Source organism: Populus trichocarpa, chromosome 9, assembly GCF_000002775.5.
Source record: "Populus trichocarpa isolate Nisqually-1 chromosome 9, P.trichocarpa_v4.1, whole genome shotgun sequence".
NCBI lineage: Eukaryota > Viridiplantae > Streptophyta > Magnoliopsida > Malpighiales > Salicaceae > Populus > Populus trichocarpa.
In genome coordinates this window covers 10134350-10150196 of record NC_037293.2, presented here as the reverse complement: position 1 = coordinate 10150196, position 15847 = coordinate 10134350, and the positions used below count along the sequence as shown (strand labels likewise).

At 33.2% G+C, this 15847-nt stretch overlaps 1 protein-coding gene and 1 pseudogene across 1 annotated transcript; one reads left to right on the top strand and one right to left on the bottom strand.

Moving 5' to 3' along the window:
* Positions 1-631: 631 nt before the first annotated feature.
* On the top strand, positions 632-6808 carry LOC18102147 (uncharacterized; annotated as a pseudogene).
* Positions 6809-7190: 382 nt separating this feature from the next.
* Positions 7191-9933, bottom strand: LOC7456354 (chromatin remodeling protein SHL). The gene is made up of 5 exons (XM_002313735.4): positions 9765-9933; positions 9327-9672; positions 8998-9066; positions 7894-8026; positions 7191-7599 (listed from the first exon to the last, which is right to left on the bottom strand). Exons 1-5 carry the CDS (start codon positions 9835-9837, stop codon positions 7573-7575), a joined length of 648 nt encoding a protein of 215 aa, XP_002313771.1. The 5' UTR covers positions 9838-9933; the 3' UTR covers positions 7191-7572.
* Between the last annotated feature and the right edge of the window lie 5914 nt (positions 9934-15847).

Genomic DNA, 15847 nt, shown 5'->3' with positions numbered 1-15847 from the left:
CTCAAGAATAAAAACTAATAATTGTTCTTAGTATAAAACAATTTGCCATGAGTCTAGAACCAGAACAAGAAAAAAAAGAAAGAAAAAAAAGAAGACAAATCATTGTTTAATATTTTGGTAGTTTTTTTAAGTGATTTTCAAATTATTATTTTTTTAATATTAAGTTGATGTTTTCCAAGTATTTTTCAACAATTTAATATATTTATATTAAAAAAACAAAAAAAAAACATCAGTATTTTAATTGAAATCACTTTTAAAAATTAATTGGTATCACATCACCGAACAAACAGTGAACCCTCCCACACCCGGAGTGAGAGACCAAAATCTAATTGAAAAAAAATAGGAACGAAAAAGAGAGAGGCTTTGTTACGGATAAGCAAGTAAAATCTTACCAAAATGAGTATAGTTTTACTTAAACAAATCAGTATTTTATATCAAAGAAGTCACACTGCCTTTCATTCATTCACAAAGAAGTGGTTGGAATTGTGGTAATAAAGTGTTTTTTTTTAAGAAATATATTAAAATATTATTTTTTTATTCTTTAAAATTTATTTTCAATATCAGTATTAAAAAATATTAATTAAAAAAAATTATTTAAAAAAAAACTTTTAAAATATAAAAATAAACAGCCCATCGTACAAAGCACAACAAACAAACAATCGTTACTGCATCTCTTCTATTCTATTTCTATCCGTCAGCTTGAATCCATCGCATGAACCGATTGACGGCTTTCCCTTCCATATAAACTCAGCGGATTAGCGCGCGCGCTCTCTCTCTCCACAGCTAAATATTACGACTTGTGCGTACCGCTGTCTCACACATTCCTCTACTCTAATGAAGAGTACATCGGAATCTCAATAAAATGGCGGAGCCAGTAGATAACAACAACAGCAACAGCAACAAAGAAATAAACAACGGCTCAAGAGAATCTAACAACGAGAATAATTACAATAATGACGAAGAGAATAAGAAGACGAAAAAAAATGTAGATCCGGAATCATCCAGCTGTTAGCTTCAACCTATTACTTCCGATTCCGGTCCTCATTAAATCGGCATTCGCCGTCTCCTTCTCTTTAGAAAAGCCCACTCCGGTGTTCATCGCCGTCTTGTAAGCTTTCTCTCTACTGATTATTATTATTATTATTATTATTATTATTATTATTATTAACTTTTTCGCGTTTTAATTTTTATGGATGCTGCATTATTTTGTTTCACATTTGCGTAATTCGTAGATCTAGTGGTTTGGATTGGAAACTGTTTATGGATGGAGCTTAGTTTAGGAGAAAATTAGTGATTAAACTAGCTGTTCTGCTAATCAAGCACGGAGATAACCTTTTTCTTTTCTTTTCCACTTGAAGTTACTATAGATGCTTATTGGATTAGGTTTAGAACAGAATTCAAGTTAGAACTCATTTTTTTCTAGTAGAGATGCGTGTGCGTTCCTTTCCTGAATTTTTATCAATCCAGGAATTGCCATTGGAGTGATTTGGAATATTTCCAAGCTGGATTGGAAGTTTGCTGTTGCGTGGATGTCGTGTGATTAAAGTTTTATCAACATTTTTCAATTTCAAGTTCATTATGGGATGATTTTGCGTTGTTTTGAAATTCTAATCGTTAGCAACCTTTATTTTAGTTTAGTAATTGTACCTGTTAAATGATGCTTGAGAATGGTCTAACGAGTAGGCAACTGGTTTCCTCTGTGACGCCTTCTTCTTTCATGTTTTTTTTTTCGTTTTCTTTTAGGAGAACCTTCATGTATTCCACAAGTTCTTAGTGTGAATGCCATTCTGGTTTTTTTATTGAAGGATTGGAGATGCAATGGAAAAGGGTATGTGACTTTCGTAATTACATTCGCAGGCCAAGAAATTGGGACAATTTGCCAAGCCACCAAAGCACTCCGGGAAACAGGTTGCTGACACTTTACTTGAGTGCAGCTGGTTGTGTATATTGGCTGACATCTTATACTGACAGAGTTATGCTCACACACCTGTACACATTGGGTTTAGTAATTATTCCAACTAACTGACATTTGACTTACCTTACATAAAAAAATATATTTATCTAGATGAGCTAGAGATATTGTTAATAGTGTTCTTTCTGTGGTTTTGCTGATTTTCGGCAACTGCTGAACTTCCTAATTTAATTTTATTTTACTTTGTTTTGAGAATCATCGTGAACTTCTATAAAAGATGCACTTTGTGAGTTGTGACTTCTATTTTAAATTTATTTCTTTATAAAATCCTGACATCAGGGTAATTTTTGATGCATCAGTGGACGATGGCTTCAATCTACGAGTCCACTCTCCCATTTGTTCGAGGTGGACAGCTGGACTTCCAGCCAGGTATGCGCCCGTTTCTTCTGGATTTTCTTTTGGTACTTAGAAGTCTTATTTGTACCTCTGACTGTGCTGTGTGCTTCTGCCATCAATTTTAATGGGTTTCCAGGAGTTGAAATCCTTACAACTGAGAAATCTTCTTTTAAAGCCAGCAATGCACTTGTTCAAGGAACCTACCACATCATTGGCACCTTCCCCTATCACCACCTGTTTCTAACATGTTTAAAATTTGACATTGGTCTGATCTGACAATTTATGCGTTTCACTTTCATGATAACTCATCAGCCTTAGATTTAATTGCTGAAAGCAGTGTTTTTACCTGAGAGAAAGTAAAAGTTACGTGATAAAATAGAGGTAAAGCCTTTTTTCTGGTTTACGAGGGAAAAAATGCAAAAAAAAAATTAAATAAAAATAACCATGTATGAGTATAACTACTAACTATATTCTCCCAGCTTATTCCACCCCTTCTCTTCTTGTTCTACTTTAGCTTCCATTCTGTTCCAAGAACCAGCTAATTAATTTCTTGTGATTTTTTAGTTGATTATAAATTTAAGGCTCCTTGCATGACAAGAACAGCAAAGCTCTGCATCTTTGATTTGGCATTCTTGCATGTAATTATGAACTTCATTTGCAGAACCTGCGAAGTATCAATCCATCTTCTACTCGCAGAACAAGTTTTAGTTCAACTGCAAGTGATAATGATTCTCTACGTCGCCGAGGGCCTGAGCCTGCGTCTTCTTTTGTAGGAATGCATTGCATCTTTGATCAATGCAAAGCTGCTGGTATTTCTTTACATTACCAACATACACTTCTTTCATGTCCATTCATGTTGTAGTTTGAGTGGTTAATCTATCTTCTTAGACTAAGCACCCTCATTTTTCTTATATGCGGTTACTGTTTTGAAGTTTGGGTACATGAGTTCTGATGTCTCAGAACCACCTTCAGTCATAAAGAAATTAGAGGGCCATTCTAAAGATGTCACAGGTTTGATTAACTGGTATTGTTTCTATGGTTTTTTCTTATATTTCGGGTCCTAAGTATTTGTTTGTGTGGGTGTGCTTTCACATGTTGCCATGATCAAAGGCTTCACATTCTATTATAATTTAGACAACGTAGTGGCACGTGTAAGTGCTATGCCTAAGCAACAAGTCCTTGGTTTGTATTGGAGAGACATTGTTCTCTAGTCTTGAGTGCAACCATGGTATTGGCGTGATAGGTCGATTGAAAATCAGTCCCAATTATCTTTTAGGCAAACAACTAGAAATGGAAATGAAAACACGATCTTGTGTAGCATTCAAAAGTACAAACCGATTTACGTGGAACCTACTTGGTAAAATTTATTTGTGGATGACTGTTTTGTAGAACTGTATGAAGTATGAGCTACATTCTGCCTGCTAGTATTTGCGTTCTTCCCATGTTTTTGTGAATTAAAGTCCTGGTCGCTTTGAATTTTGTTTATAGTTAGTTCCACACACCATCAACTATCACTTAGATTGAGAATACTGATTTAACTAAGTATATTTGTGTAAGCGTGACTATTCCTGCATGCTCTAAGAGGAGTCATCAGAGAGCAGTGCAAATCTTTAGTCTCTATATCCAATATATTCTCACCAAGGACACTGCTAATTATATTGATTGAGTACGAGTTTATATATATTGCCATCATTGCCACATTTCTAAGCCTGAAAAGTATTTCCAGACTTCGACTTCTCATCCAACAATCAGTACATTGCATCAGCATTCATGGATAAAACTGTGAGAGTATGGGAGTTGTCAAAAGGGATTTGCATTCGAGTAATATATGGAGTCTCTTCACAGTTGTGTATTCGTTTTCATCCTGTAAGTATGCACTGAGACCCCCCATCCCCCCCCGCCCCCGAATCAGTGTGTGCGTGTGCTTGCATATATGATGAAGAGAACTGGAAATGTTCCCTAAATAATATGTTCTGTTCATTCTTCACAACTTGATTGGCCACTGATTATTTTTTTATTCTCTTTTGTCTGAATTTTCTCTCTTTTGTTTCCATCAATGCAGGTAAATAACAACTCTCTCAGTTGGCAATGCAAACAGAGAAATTACTGTAAATACCATTTTCCTTTGCTTGCTTGCTTGCTTGCTACATCATAGCACATTTACTTGACTAGCTGTATTCACTCATATTGTTGTCATAATTGATTGGATATGAGAAAGCATCTATCACATTTGATGATTTAAAATAGATTGATCCTACTCACGATCTTAATCAGTTTGAGAGGTTACCAACTTCTTATGTGCAAGCTTTCATGTTGAAGCAATTTCAAATGAGAATCTCTAAATCTGTGATCATACTTGGCCATGTGATAGCAAAACAATTCTACCCCACCCTTCAGTTTTCCCTTTGATTTATTCCACTTGATAGTAAGCACTTCTTTATTGATATACCAGGTATTTAATTTCAGCACTGGCAGGATTATTAATAAATTGGTGCTTGATGATAAGGTTACTGCTTTGGACCATGATCACACTGGTCACCTCTTTTCAGTGGGGATGCACAGGCGACTCTTCTTCTGTAGATACATTAAATAACCATCTCCAGTGGAATACTTTTCGTTTAACCTTTTCAGATAATGATTCATCAAGCTATGCATGTAGGGATGTGTATACCCGACAAGCATGGACCCACACACAGGTGCGTTGTTTCGGTCTCATCGCTATCGAAGTAGTGGCAAGAGCAGATATCAAGTTACAACTGTATGGTACCGGAGTCTCTCTCTGCTAGCTGGAGGCCCAGTGTTGCTGACCTGTACTCAAGATGGAAGTTTTTCTTTCTTTAGGTTTGTATCTCAGACACACCTTCTGCTGTTAGGTCTTGTAATTTGAAGTGATTTAGAGGATGTTATGCTGGTGTTGCAGTGTTGCCTTGGAAATAAAAGGTTATCTGACTCTTAGTGGCTCACTCAAATTGGCTCCTCGAGTACATAGCATCAGGGCTTCTTTCTGTCCCCTGCTTTCCCTTGAAAAAGGAGAGTATATAGGTTTGTATTTTATTACAGCAATCGAGGTTCTGATATTTGGTCACTTATTATTGGTACATATGAACTTGGAATACAACTAAAAAGCTTATGTAAAAACATGTTCACTTGTGCAATTTTTTCTTAGATAATTTCATAATATTCAAGTGTGTTGGAAAATTAGTTGTGGCAATGAATGTAATGTATTTGTAGGTCATCGTTTGCTGGATTAGTAAGTTTGTTGTCACCTTCTACACAACTTTTATGTCTTATGCAACTATCCCACAGCCTCCATGCTCTTTTCCCAACTTTCCTACAGCCCCAGAAATTTTCTGCAACATTTTTTCCAACCACTGCACCTTTTTACACTACATTTTTCAGAGAGAAGCAAAATAAAGGGAGGGTTGATTGGGAAGCGTAAAAGCTCCATTAAAACTGCAAGGTTTTGGTCTAGAATTGATTGTTCACATATCCTACAATAGAATCTTAAATTTGACCCGGTCTGGGAACAGTAATAACTGTTTTATCTTTGCTGAAGTGCTCTTTTTTTGTAACATGAAGTTGCCGGAAGTGAGGATTCAAATGTATATTTCTACGACCTAACTCGGCCAAAGCATACGTGCGTCAACAAGCTACAGGTCCATCTCTCTTGCATACTGGGTTTTGATGTTTCACTATTTCACCTACATGTTCTCATCATTATGAGCATTTCTGACTGCAGGGTCATCGCTTTCCAGTTGGTGATGTTGCGTGGAACCACGGGGAGAATTTGCTGGCTACATCTGATATTTATGGCATCGTTATTTTATGGAAGAGAGAAAAGACAAGACAGGTATAAGCGGAAACAATTCATTCACGCACTCTAGGAGCAAGACTTCAGCTTTGTCTTGTGTCGTCATTCTTTTGTAACTGCTGAACCATTTGTTGCATTATTTCTCCGATTCATTGTGTGGATGTGAAACTGAGCGATCACTATTTGTATTAAATTTTGTACTCTGCAGTTAACCATTTGCATGTATACGGCATTGAAGAAGACAACACGAAATTCATGGTTGGTATTAAATAGTATTGCATATTATTTTCCTGTGGGCAAAATGATGAAACAAGCGGAGGCTTTTAGGAGCTACTAAAGCGACACCGAGGACTTTCTTCTTATATTCCAATTGAAGCTTCTTCTTTGATGATGTGATCGCTAAAATAATCGTAGGAAACAGTAGGACAAAATGCTATTTTTCTCGGTAACTTGTGTTATTTCTCATCTTGGCTTCCGCTTTCAGAGTCGCAATCAGAACTTTTTCCCAGCGGTACTGGTGGACAGTTTTTCTTATCAAGCTAAAGGATGTTCGATAACAAGTTTGGATTGGATTTTATAGTGTTTTAAACCTTACCAGCCATGGTGGGATTCTTAGCAATGCCACCAACCTATTTCAAGTTCACTATCAGAACCATTGATTTACAGTTATAAACGAGTGGATTGAACAAGCTTTAAACCCATTTAGTTTTTTAAAATATTTTTTGTTTGATAATATTTTTTATTTTAAAAAATTAATTTTTAACATCAAATCTAAAAATACCAAAAAAATAAAATAAAATAACCATTTTTTTTCGAAACCAACCATTGATTTCCTTTCCACCGGTCTTTGGTATCCTTCGGAATGTCGAAAAAGAAAAACAAATTGTCTCTTCAAGTTAGAACTTTGGTTAATCTTTCATTCGACATGAAATTTAAAACATCCCAGTTTACTTGCTTTAGCATATTACAACTAGGTTTATTAAACGCCTCTTTAAAATGTCAAGATAAAAAAAATTAAATCTTTTTTTTTAATTCATTTTAGAAAAAGCATTAATGACCATGCTGCAGCAGTTCAGAGATAATCATCCATGCAGATACCTTTTACTATTTTTGCCCCCAACTGTGTATCTAATTGTTTTTCCAACAAGTTAAAATAGTTTGGATTTACACAGCCCTAGTTTATAAACATGAAACCAGAATGAGAAACATGTACATAACTACATAAAACTAAAAACAACCAAACACATCCTCGACAGGGTGGCCAATCCTCAAACCATATAAACATGACAGATTTCCAAACCAGTTTCCCTCTGCCATTAACTCACAAATAAAACAGCTTGTGATGCAGATATCTTTGCCTCCGTGTTTGCTTGAAACCTAACCAAGGTTAAAAAGAGACCTCCAGTTCCTCTGCTATCATTATACATCAGCATCTGTATTTTATTTACTTTTATCACCTTCGGCGTCTCTTTGTTTCCACCTGCATGAACACCATGGCAAAAATCATCAATGATAGAGTCAATTCATTCTTCCTGTATTCGTGGTTATCTGCCATTTGCATGCCACTTTGACCCGGATCCTTTTCTCGGTTAGAATTACAGAACCCCCATTATCACAAGACAACAGCAAGCCACCATAAATTAGTTCTTCTCAATCTAAATTAATACCAACACAAAAGTAATCAGGAAAACTAAAATGACTTTTGACTTGTTTGCCTTAATGTCACATGCTTACCCACTTGCCACACACTCAACACTACAGTAAATGGGAATACCTTTGCATCTGATTGTCTGGTATTATGCGGATTCTGCAACTTCTTCTGGCTTTCAGATGAACAGTTCTCACAGAAGAAGTGATCAAGTCTTTTAGCTTCCTCTGCAGACATTTCTATACAAGCAGGATGAAACCTGAATCAAAAAGTAGTATGCTGAATGATGCATTGTTTTCCCAATGTATTTGCATAAATTGGATATGTCTGCAGCAAAACAGCTCTCTGGTAAAAACATCCCATGAATATGCACAGACAATCACATAAGAAAAGGCATTTAAACCATAAGTCTCTATACCCTTGTTGCCAACTCCTTCTGAACTAGGAGCGTGTTAACAGCCTCGGACCTCAATATAAGAAATCCCTTTGAAGTGAAGGTTAGAAACAAATCTCGTGATCAAAGGCATGCCAGAGGAAATTTGAAAAAGAAAAGGGAAGAAAAACATGCAAGCAAAAGACACGGTGCAGAGTTTTTTTTTTTTTTTCTCCATGACGACCTTCTCCTGTACTTTTTAATAGCGAAGGCTCCCGTTTTCAGTTAAAACTACAGGACAATTTATCTGTCCTTCACGTAAACAATTGCTCTTACACAGAAAGCACAAATGCATGTGTGATATCTTTTGGAGAAAAGCAGAGTGGTTATAGTCACTTAACAAGAAAAATCTAAGATACTTTAGTTACCAGAAGACGAAACAACTTCAAAATAACTGTAGAAAACATTACTGTAGTCCAATTCAATTGTAATCCATCTATTACTTCAATCCCAGAGACAATTTGCACAGAAAATCTAATGCCTATTCCCCTCGGTTTGAAAATAAATATGAAAAAACAACTGACAACTGGAAACATGGTGTTATAAATGTAAACATATTCTTTCTCGCAAAAAGAAGAATAAAATTAAACTCCTCTAGTCTCCTTAACATTTGGGATAGCAAGCTGCGCGAGCTCCTAGCTAGAACTTACAAGCACCCACGTGATCATGGCATTGAATAATCTCATCAAGCAAATTCCAAACAGCATCACAGAACAAAAACCCTTTCACGAAACCTGAACTAGAACCCAGAAAAGGGCTTCAAACAAACTAAATCATCTCAAAGGCACACAACTTACCAATCACTACAGATTTCACATTGAACCATCAAGTCATCAGGATTGTACGGCATCTCACATTTACAATACCTGCCACATCAAAACCAATTCATAATCCACATAAAACAAAACCCATCTTGCTATTTTAATCCTAAATAAAAATGTTCAATTCAAATCCATCAAGCCACAATCAAGCTAAAAAAACTCGAATAATAGCATAAAAATCAAGCTAAAAAATGAAAAAACACCGAATGAAACTGTCAAATTCACATTTAATCAAAACAAAAAATCAGCTTTTAATTATAATCACAGGGTCTATAACAAAAAAGAAAAGAAATTTTGAGGCTTACACGGCAACTCTATCAGGAATAAAAGCACCAGTAGACGAATTATACTCGAAACGACAAAAGAAATCATCATTTCCAACAGCATCAAGCTTGGTATAACTCTTGAAACTATGAACCGTACACTTCCCTTCAATCGTGTCTGCACTCTGGATATCATAATGATCGGAGAAAAAAACCTCCTTTGAGCCGTGAAACTGCCGGCGGCCACCAATTGATTCCTCCGGGCGGTAATACCACCGTACATGTACCCTCGCGTTGGCTCCTCTACCGTCGGATTCAATCCGCTCAATCTTCGCCACGTACGAGGGCGTCGACGGATCCGATGGTCGCAACAACACGCAATCTCCGGCTACAGAAAGGAAAGAAAGAATAAATTTCATATTTTAGAGATGATATTAATCAATTGAAAAAAGTACAAAAGGGGGGCGAAGTTTTTATTACGTTTAACGATTTTGTTGATGGGTTTAACAGTGTAAGAGTCAAGAGTGCGTCTTGGTGCTTTAGCTTTGGCCATGGAAGTGGTGTGTAAACAAGGTCATGCACACAGACAAGAAAGAGGTTGTGGAGGAGAGAGAAGATATTAAACACAAAGGTTGTCCCCTTATTGTTTTAATAATTTATTTTTATGTAATTTTCTAGCTTGTTCAGTTAGTAAGATTCTACCCATAGTTATTAAACCCGGCCCGGCCCGGCGGGTCGACCCGGTGGCTGGACCGGTCCGGGTTTAATAAAAGACCGGCTGTGGCAACAGCCCGGCCAAACCCGGGTGACCCGGCGGGTCAACCCGGAACCCGGGTGACCCGGACGAGACCCGGTTTTTTTTTTTTTTTTTTTTCAAATGTGAGATTTGAAACCCATTAGTATATACTCTATGTTTCCATGAAAAAAACCATGTTTTTTCAATGTGGGATAAAAATCTTTTGGTTTAAATATTTCAACTTAAAAGGATAACATAGTATCTTTTCAATGTGGGATTTGAAGCCCTTTCATATATATACACTATGTTCCCATGAAAAAAATCATGTTTTTTCAATGTGGGATAAAAAACCATTTGGTTTAAATACTTCAACTTAAAAGGATAACATGATATCTTTTCAATGTGGGATTTGAAACCCTTTCATATATATACACTATGTTCCCATGAAAAAAACCATGTTTTTTCAATGTGGGATAAAAAACCTTTTGGTTTAAATACTTCAACTTAAGAGAATAACATAGTATCTTTCCAATGTGGGATTTGAAACCCTTTCATATATACACTATGTTCCCATGAAAAAAACCATGTTTTTTCAATGTGGGATAAAAAACCTTTTGGTTTAAATACTTCAACTTAAAAGGATAACATGATATCTTTTCAATGTGGGATTTGAAACCCTTTCATATATATACACTATGTTCCCATGAAAAAAAACTATGTTTTTTCAATGTGGGATTTGAAACTCATTAATATATATACTCTATGTTCCCAAGAAAAAAATCATGTTTTTTCAATGTGGGATAAAAAACCTTTTGGTTTAAATACTTCAACTTAAAAGGATAATATATTATCTTTTCAATGTGGGATTTGAAACTCATTAGTATATATACTCTATGTTTCTAAGAAAAAAGTTATGTTTTTTCAATGTGGGATAAAAAACTTTTTAAAATATTATTTACATAGATAATTAAACTTCATAATATGTATAATCTATATTTACATAGATTTTTTCATATGAAATATTAAAACTTTAATTTTTTTTAATTTTTCCGGGTTAATCCGGGTTGACTCGGGTTGACCCATGAAACCCGGGACCCGGCCCCTTGGCCGGGTCAACCCCCGGGCCGGGTTTAATAACTATGATTCTACCTGTTTTTTTAATTTGTTTTTTAAATTATTTTTAATTTAAAAATATTAAATTCATATTTTTTATTTTCTATAATTTTAATATATTAATAAAAAATAAAATAAAAATATCATTTTAAAAGTATTTTTAATTTAAATACACTTTCCATTATTAGATACATTTCATGCCACGAACAGAAAAAATTTACATTGCACTAATTACTTTCTATGATCCATTTTTTTAAAAAAATAAATATAAATAAAAGAGATAATAAAATTCATGACATCAAAAATAATAAAAATATATTCACTTAAAATTACTCTTTTTTACATTTAATTATTCCTTGCATACCATAAAATTTATTGCCAAAGACATCCTATTCCCATCTTTGTCATGACTATTTTTAAACCATTTCATAATTATTATATACTATAAATGCTATAGTTCTTAGCAGTGTTAAATCTAAAAAAATCATAATTTATAACTATTTTATTTTATTATTTTTTGTAAATCATTGTATAAAATAAAATAAAAAGGTAAAATGTGATTGAACCGGATTTATGGTTCAACCAGTGTGAAACCTAGTCTGTTCCAAAGGGTTTTCTACTGACTTTTTTAAAAAAAACTCTGACCAAACCCGTTGAGTGCCTGGTTCTGGTTCCACCAATTTCTTGAACAGGTTCGGTTGGGATATTTCCAGAACAGGTTATAAGGTCCCATGCTGTTTAGTTGACAATCTAGCACGGGAATTGTGGAGTAAACCTGTTAATTACTGGACTTTTGAACATAGCATGGCAAACATAAGTTAATTAATTAACATGTATCATATTCCATACTGAACATTATAGTATAAAAATGTTCAGCATGGAATATGATCCACACGTACCATATTGGTGCGTGGAAAAAATGCTCATAATTAAATCATTAAAAGCGGGAAATCTTATATGCTTAGAAAGTAAGTACGACTAATTATCCTCTAGATCTATTTTGAAAAAAAAAATAGATAATAAAAGTATTTTCACTTAATTAAAAAAAGAATTCTCTCTTTTTTTTAATCCATCTTTATTTCGAGGATAAGATAAAACTTGTTCGCTCAAAAAGTAAACAGGTCAAGGTCAAGGGATGTCTTGGGGAGGGGGGGAAGGGTGGGTAAGGGCACACGTAAATAGATTTTCCGTGCATTTATTTGTGGGCCAGGAGGGAGCGCATGAAGCTTGATGGAAGCGTGGAGGAGTTTTTCATGTTAATGTTTGCCTGGGAAGTGGCAAGGAGGCAATCTGAAGGGCATGTGTTGTGATGGCTGTCTCTGTTATCGCCGTCTCAGTTCTCAGCCGTTGCTATTTCTCTGTTCATTTCCCACGTCAAGTTCAGATCGGTGTCTTTGGTATTGCCACGTCATCGTTCTGAAAGTATCTGTCCCTTCGTTTAACGACATCTGCATCTTGAGGTTTGAGATTGTAAAAACCAATCATATGGTCTTGTTCGTTTGTTTTTCTACGATCTTAGCTTGTTCTAGTGTTTTGTTTAAATATTAAATGTGAAGATCTTGTTGAATAAACAATAATACTGATGACGTGGTGGACAAACTTCATAAAAAAAAAAATATTGATTTTTAATGGTTGACGGGACTTGGAATTGAGTTATATTTTTAAAACAAGTTTTTTTTTAATGAGAAAATATTTGAATTTATTTTGTGAGATGAGAAGGAGGTAAAAAATGAAGAAGATAAAAATAATATTTGTTATATATAGATAAAAGATGTGTGTTTTTTTGTCTCTTTTATGATGTTCTTTGTTTATTATTATTCAGATGAATCCTCATCGTGTCTCTTTCAAAACTTCACAATATATAACTTGAAAAATATCTAAAAAAAAATATTTGAATAAATACAAGTGAAAAGTACTATTCATGAATAGTACCGTGCACATCACTATTCATGAATAGTAAACATATGTGAGCTAAAAATAGCTCGGTCAAACCAGAGCTTGAGCTTGTTTGGGCCTCCGTCTAGTTAAATTTCATGGAGTTTGGTTGAGCCTTACTAAGGGTAGAGAGAGAAATTAAAAAGAAAAGGAGAGAGAGGAGAAAGGGTAGCTCGGCTGGAACCTGGCGACATGATAGAGATTAATGGAAACTTTTTCTCAAGAATTTTATATAGATTCTTTATATTTGGAGACATAAATTATATATATACGAGATAACATGCCCGCGCGCTGCCGCGGGCTTATAAAACAAATGTATTTGATAGTGTTATAATTATGAATCAGCGCTAGATAAGTAATAGAGATTAAAGGTATGGTGGAACAAATATTTCATGACGAAAAAAAAAGTTGTGTTGGTGATCCAAAACTTAGAGACTGAATAAAATGATTTGTAGTAATTTACAGTGTTTTGTGAGGAAAGATACAGTGCTTTCGCCACATGATTTAGCTTTTCAGTTAATAAAAAGAAAAAAAAATTACAAAGCTAAATTCTCTACCAACTTAATATTAAAAAAAAACCAACAAAGATAATTTTGGAAGGAAAAAAACCCATGAGAAAAAATGTTGTAGCAATCCACAGTGATTTGTGAGAAAAACTATAACGCTTTCCTTATATGATTTAGTTTTACTGTAATTATAATTCTTAACCAACTCAATATTAAAAAAAAATCGACAAAGATAATTTTGGAAAAACACTGCAACAATTCACAGTGTTTTAAAGAGAAAAATTATAAAGCTAAATTCTTAATCAGCTCAATATTAAAAAAAAATCGACAGAGACAATTTTAGAAAAAAAAAAAACAAACACCAAAAAAAGGAAAAAAAATCATGTTGGAAACACTGTAGCAATTCACAGTGTTTTGTGATGAAAGCTACAGTGCTTCCCCACATGATTTAGCCTTATTTGTAATGACTTGTAATTGTAATTCACAAACAACTTAATATTAAAAAAATAAAATTGAAAAGGATAATTTGAAAAAAATTAAAAAAAAAACCATGTGGGAATGAACAATAATTTTTTAAAAACATTATAGTGCTTTCCTCATATATTATAACTATAATTTTTAACCAGCTCAATATTAAAAAATAAAATAAAAAAAAAAGATAATTTTGGAGAAAAAAACCATGCGGAGAAACACTGTAGCAATCAACAATGTTTTAAAAAAAAAATTACAAAACCAAATTCTCAATCAGCTCAATATTAAAAAAAATCAATAAATATAATTTTAAAAAATAAAGAAATAAAATAGAAAAACTAAGTGGGAAAACATCACAGCAATTCACAGTATTTTAAAGAAAAAAATTACTAAGCACAAATTTTAACCAGGTCAATATTTAAAAGGTAAAACCAACAAAAATAATTTTGAAAAAAAAATAAATGAAAAAAATAAAAAATAAGAAAATTGAAAAAAAATTGAAAAAAAAAGAAAGTTGAAAAAAAAAGAAAAAAAAAAGTTGAAAAAAAAAGAGGAAAGAATCACTGTGGATTACTGTTATAATCCACAGTGATTTGTGTGTGGAGGAACAGTAAATTCCCCAAACGTTTTAGTATATTAGTTAATAAATATATTCAAGAGATGACAGGGGTACAATTTCTAATATTTATCTTATATGGAATAGTGTTTTATGAAGATGATTTCCTATTTGTTAATATTGTATCACCTTCTTCATGAATTTTGAAGAATTTGTGAAGGTATCATACAAAGGTCAATCTTTCTATTTTTTTGTGATTGCACACACTTTTTAAACATTCTTTTTCTTCTTTTATTATATTATCAAATACTTAGAGATATTTTAGAATCACAATGGGATTTTTTTATATATTAAATGTAATAAAAAAGAATCATGTGTATATTTTTTCATATTTAATAACAAGTGTGTGTGAGAAAAACATTTTTTTTCTGACTACGAGAGAGACTTTAAATCAATGGTCCATTATTTAATGAATCTTTATGTTTTTTCAATACTTTATTACATGTTATTTGTATTTATTAACTTTGTTCTTATCAAACAAAATGTTATAGCATAAAAAAAAATTGTTGGAAAAATCATGAGTTTTCTTATATAGAACCAGATAGGTGGCCCTGACAAAAAAAAAAAGATTTTATAATTGATTTTATTGAGTTTAATAAGTTTAGTTAATTTAATAAAATAATTAAAAAATACACAAACAATAAGAAGAGTGGAAAAAAATTCAACAATGATTCAATGCAAAAGATGGATGCTTGCCAATATTATATAGATATATCTTTACAATATTCTTAAAATATCTCCATGATCCTACTTGTTAAAAAAACAAAAATGATATAAGAATGAGATAATCATATAAAAAAAATAAAAAAATATATGAATCTCAATTCCCAACAAATAAAATGTTGAATATATGAATCTCAATTCCCAACAAACAAAAATATATAGTCAACTTGGTCTAATCTCCCAGAGCCATTACACGGGTCATGAGGCCGAATTACACTATAAAAGATAAACTCATAAAAAATAATGAAGTCACATTCTCAACTAACCAAAATAACAAGGGGTAAAGTTGAAAAAAAAAAACAAACTCATCTAAAAAATGATCAAATTTTTTTTAAAAAAGAATGAGGATGAAACTTTACACAAAAGGAAAAATAAATTAAATGGTGAGGGATAAAATTGAAAAAAACTCAGTCAATAAAATGATAATAAAAAATGAGGATCAGACTTAAAATAAAAAACAAAT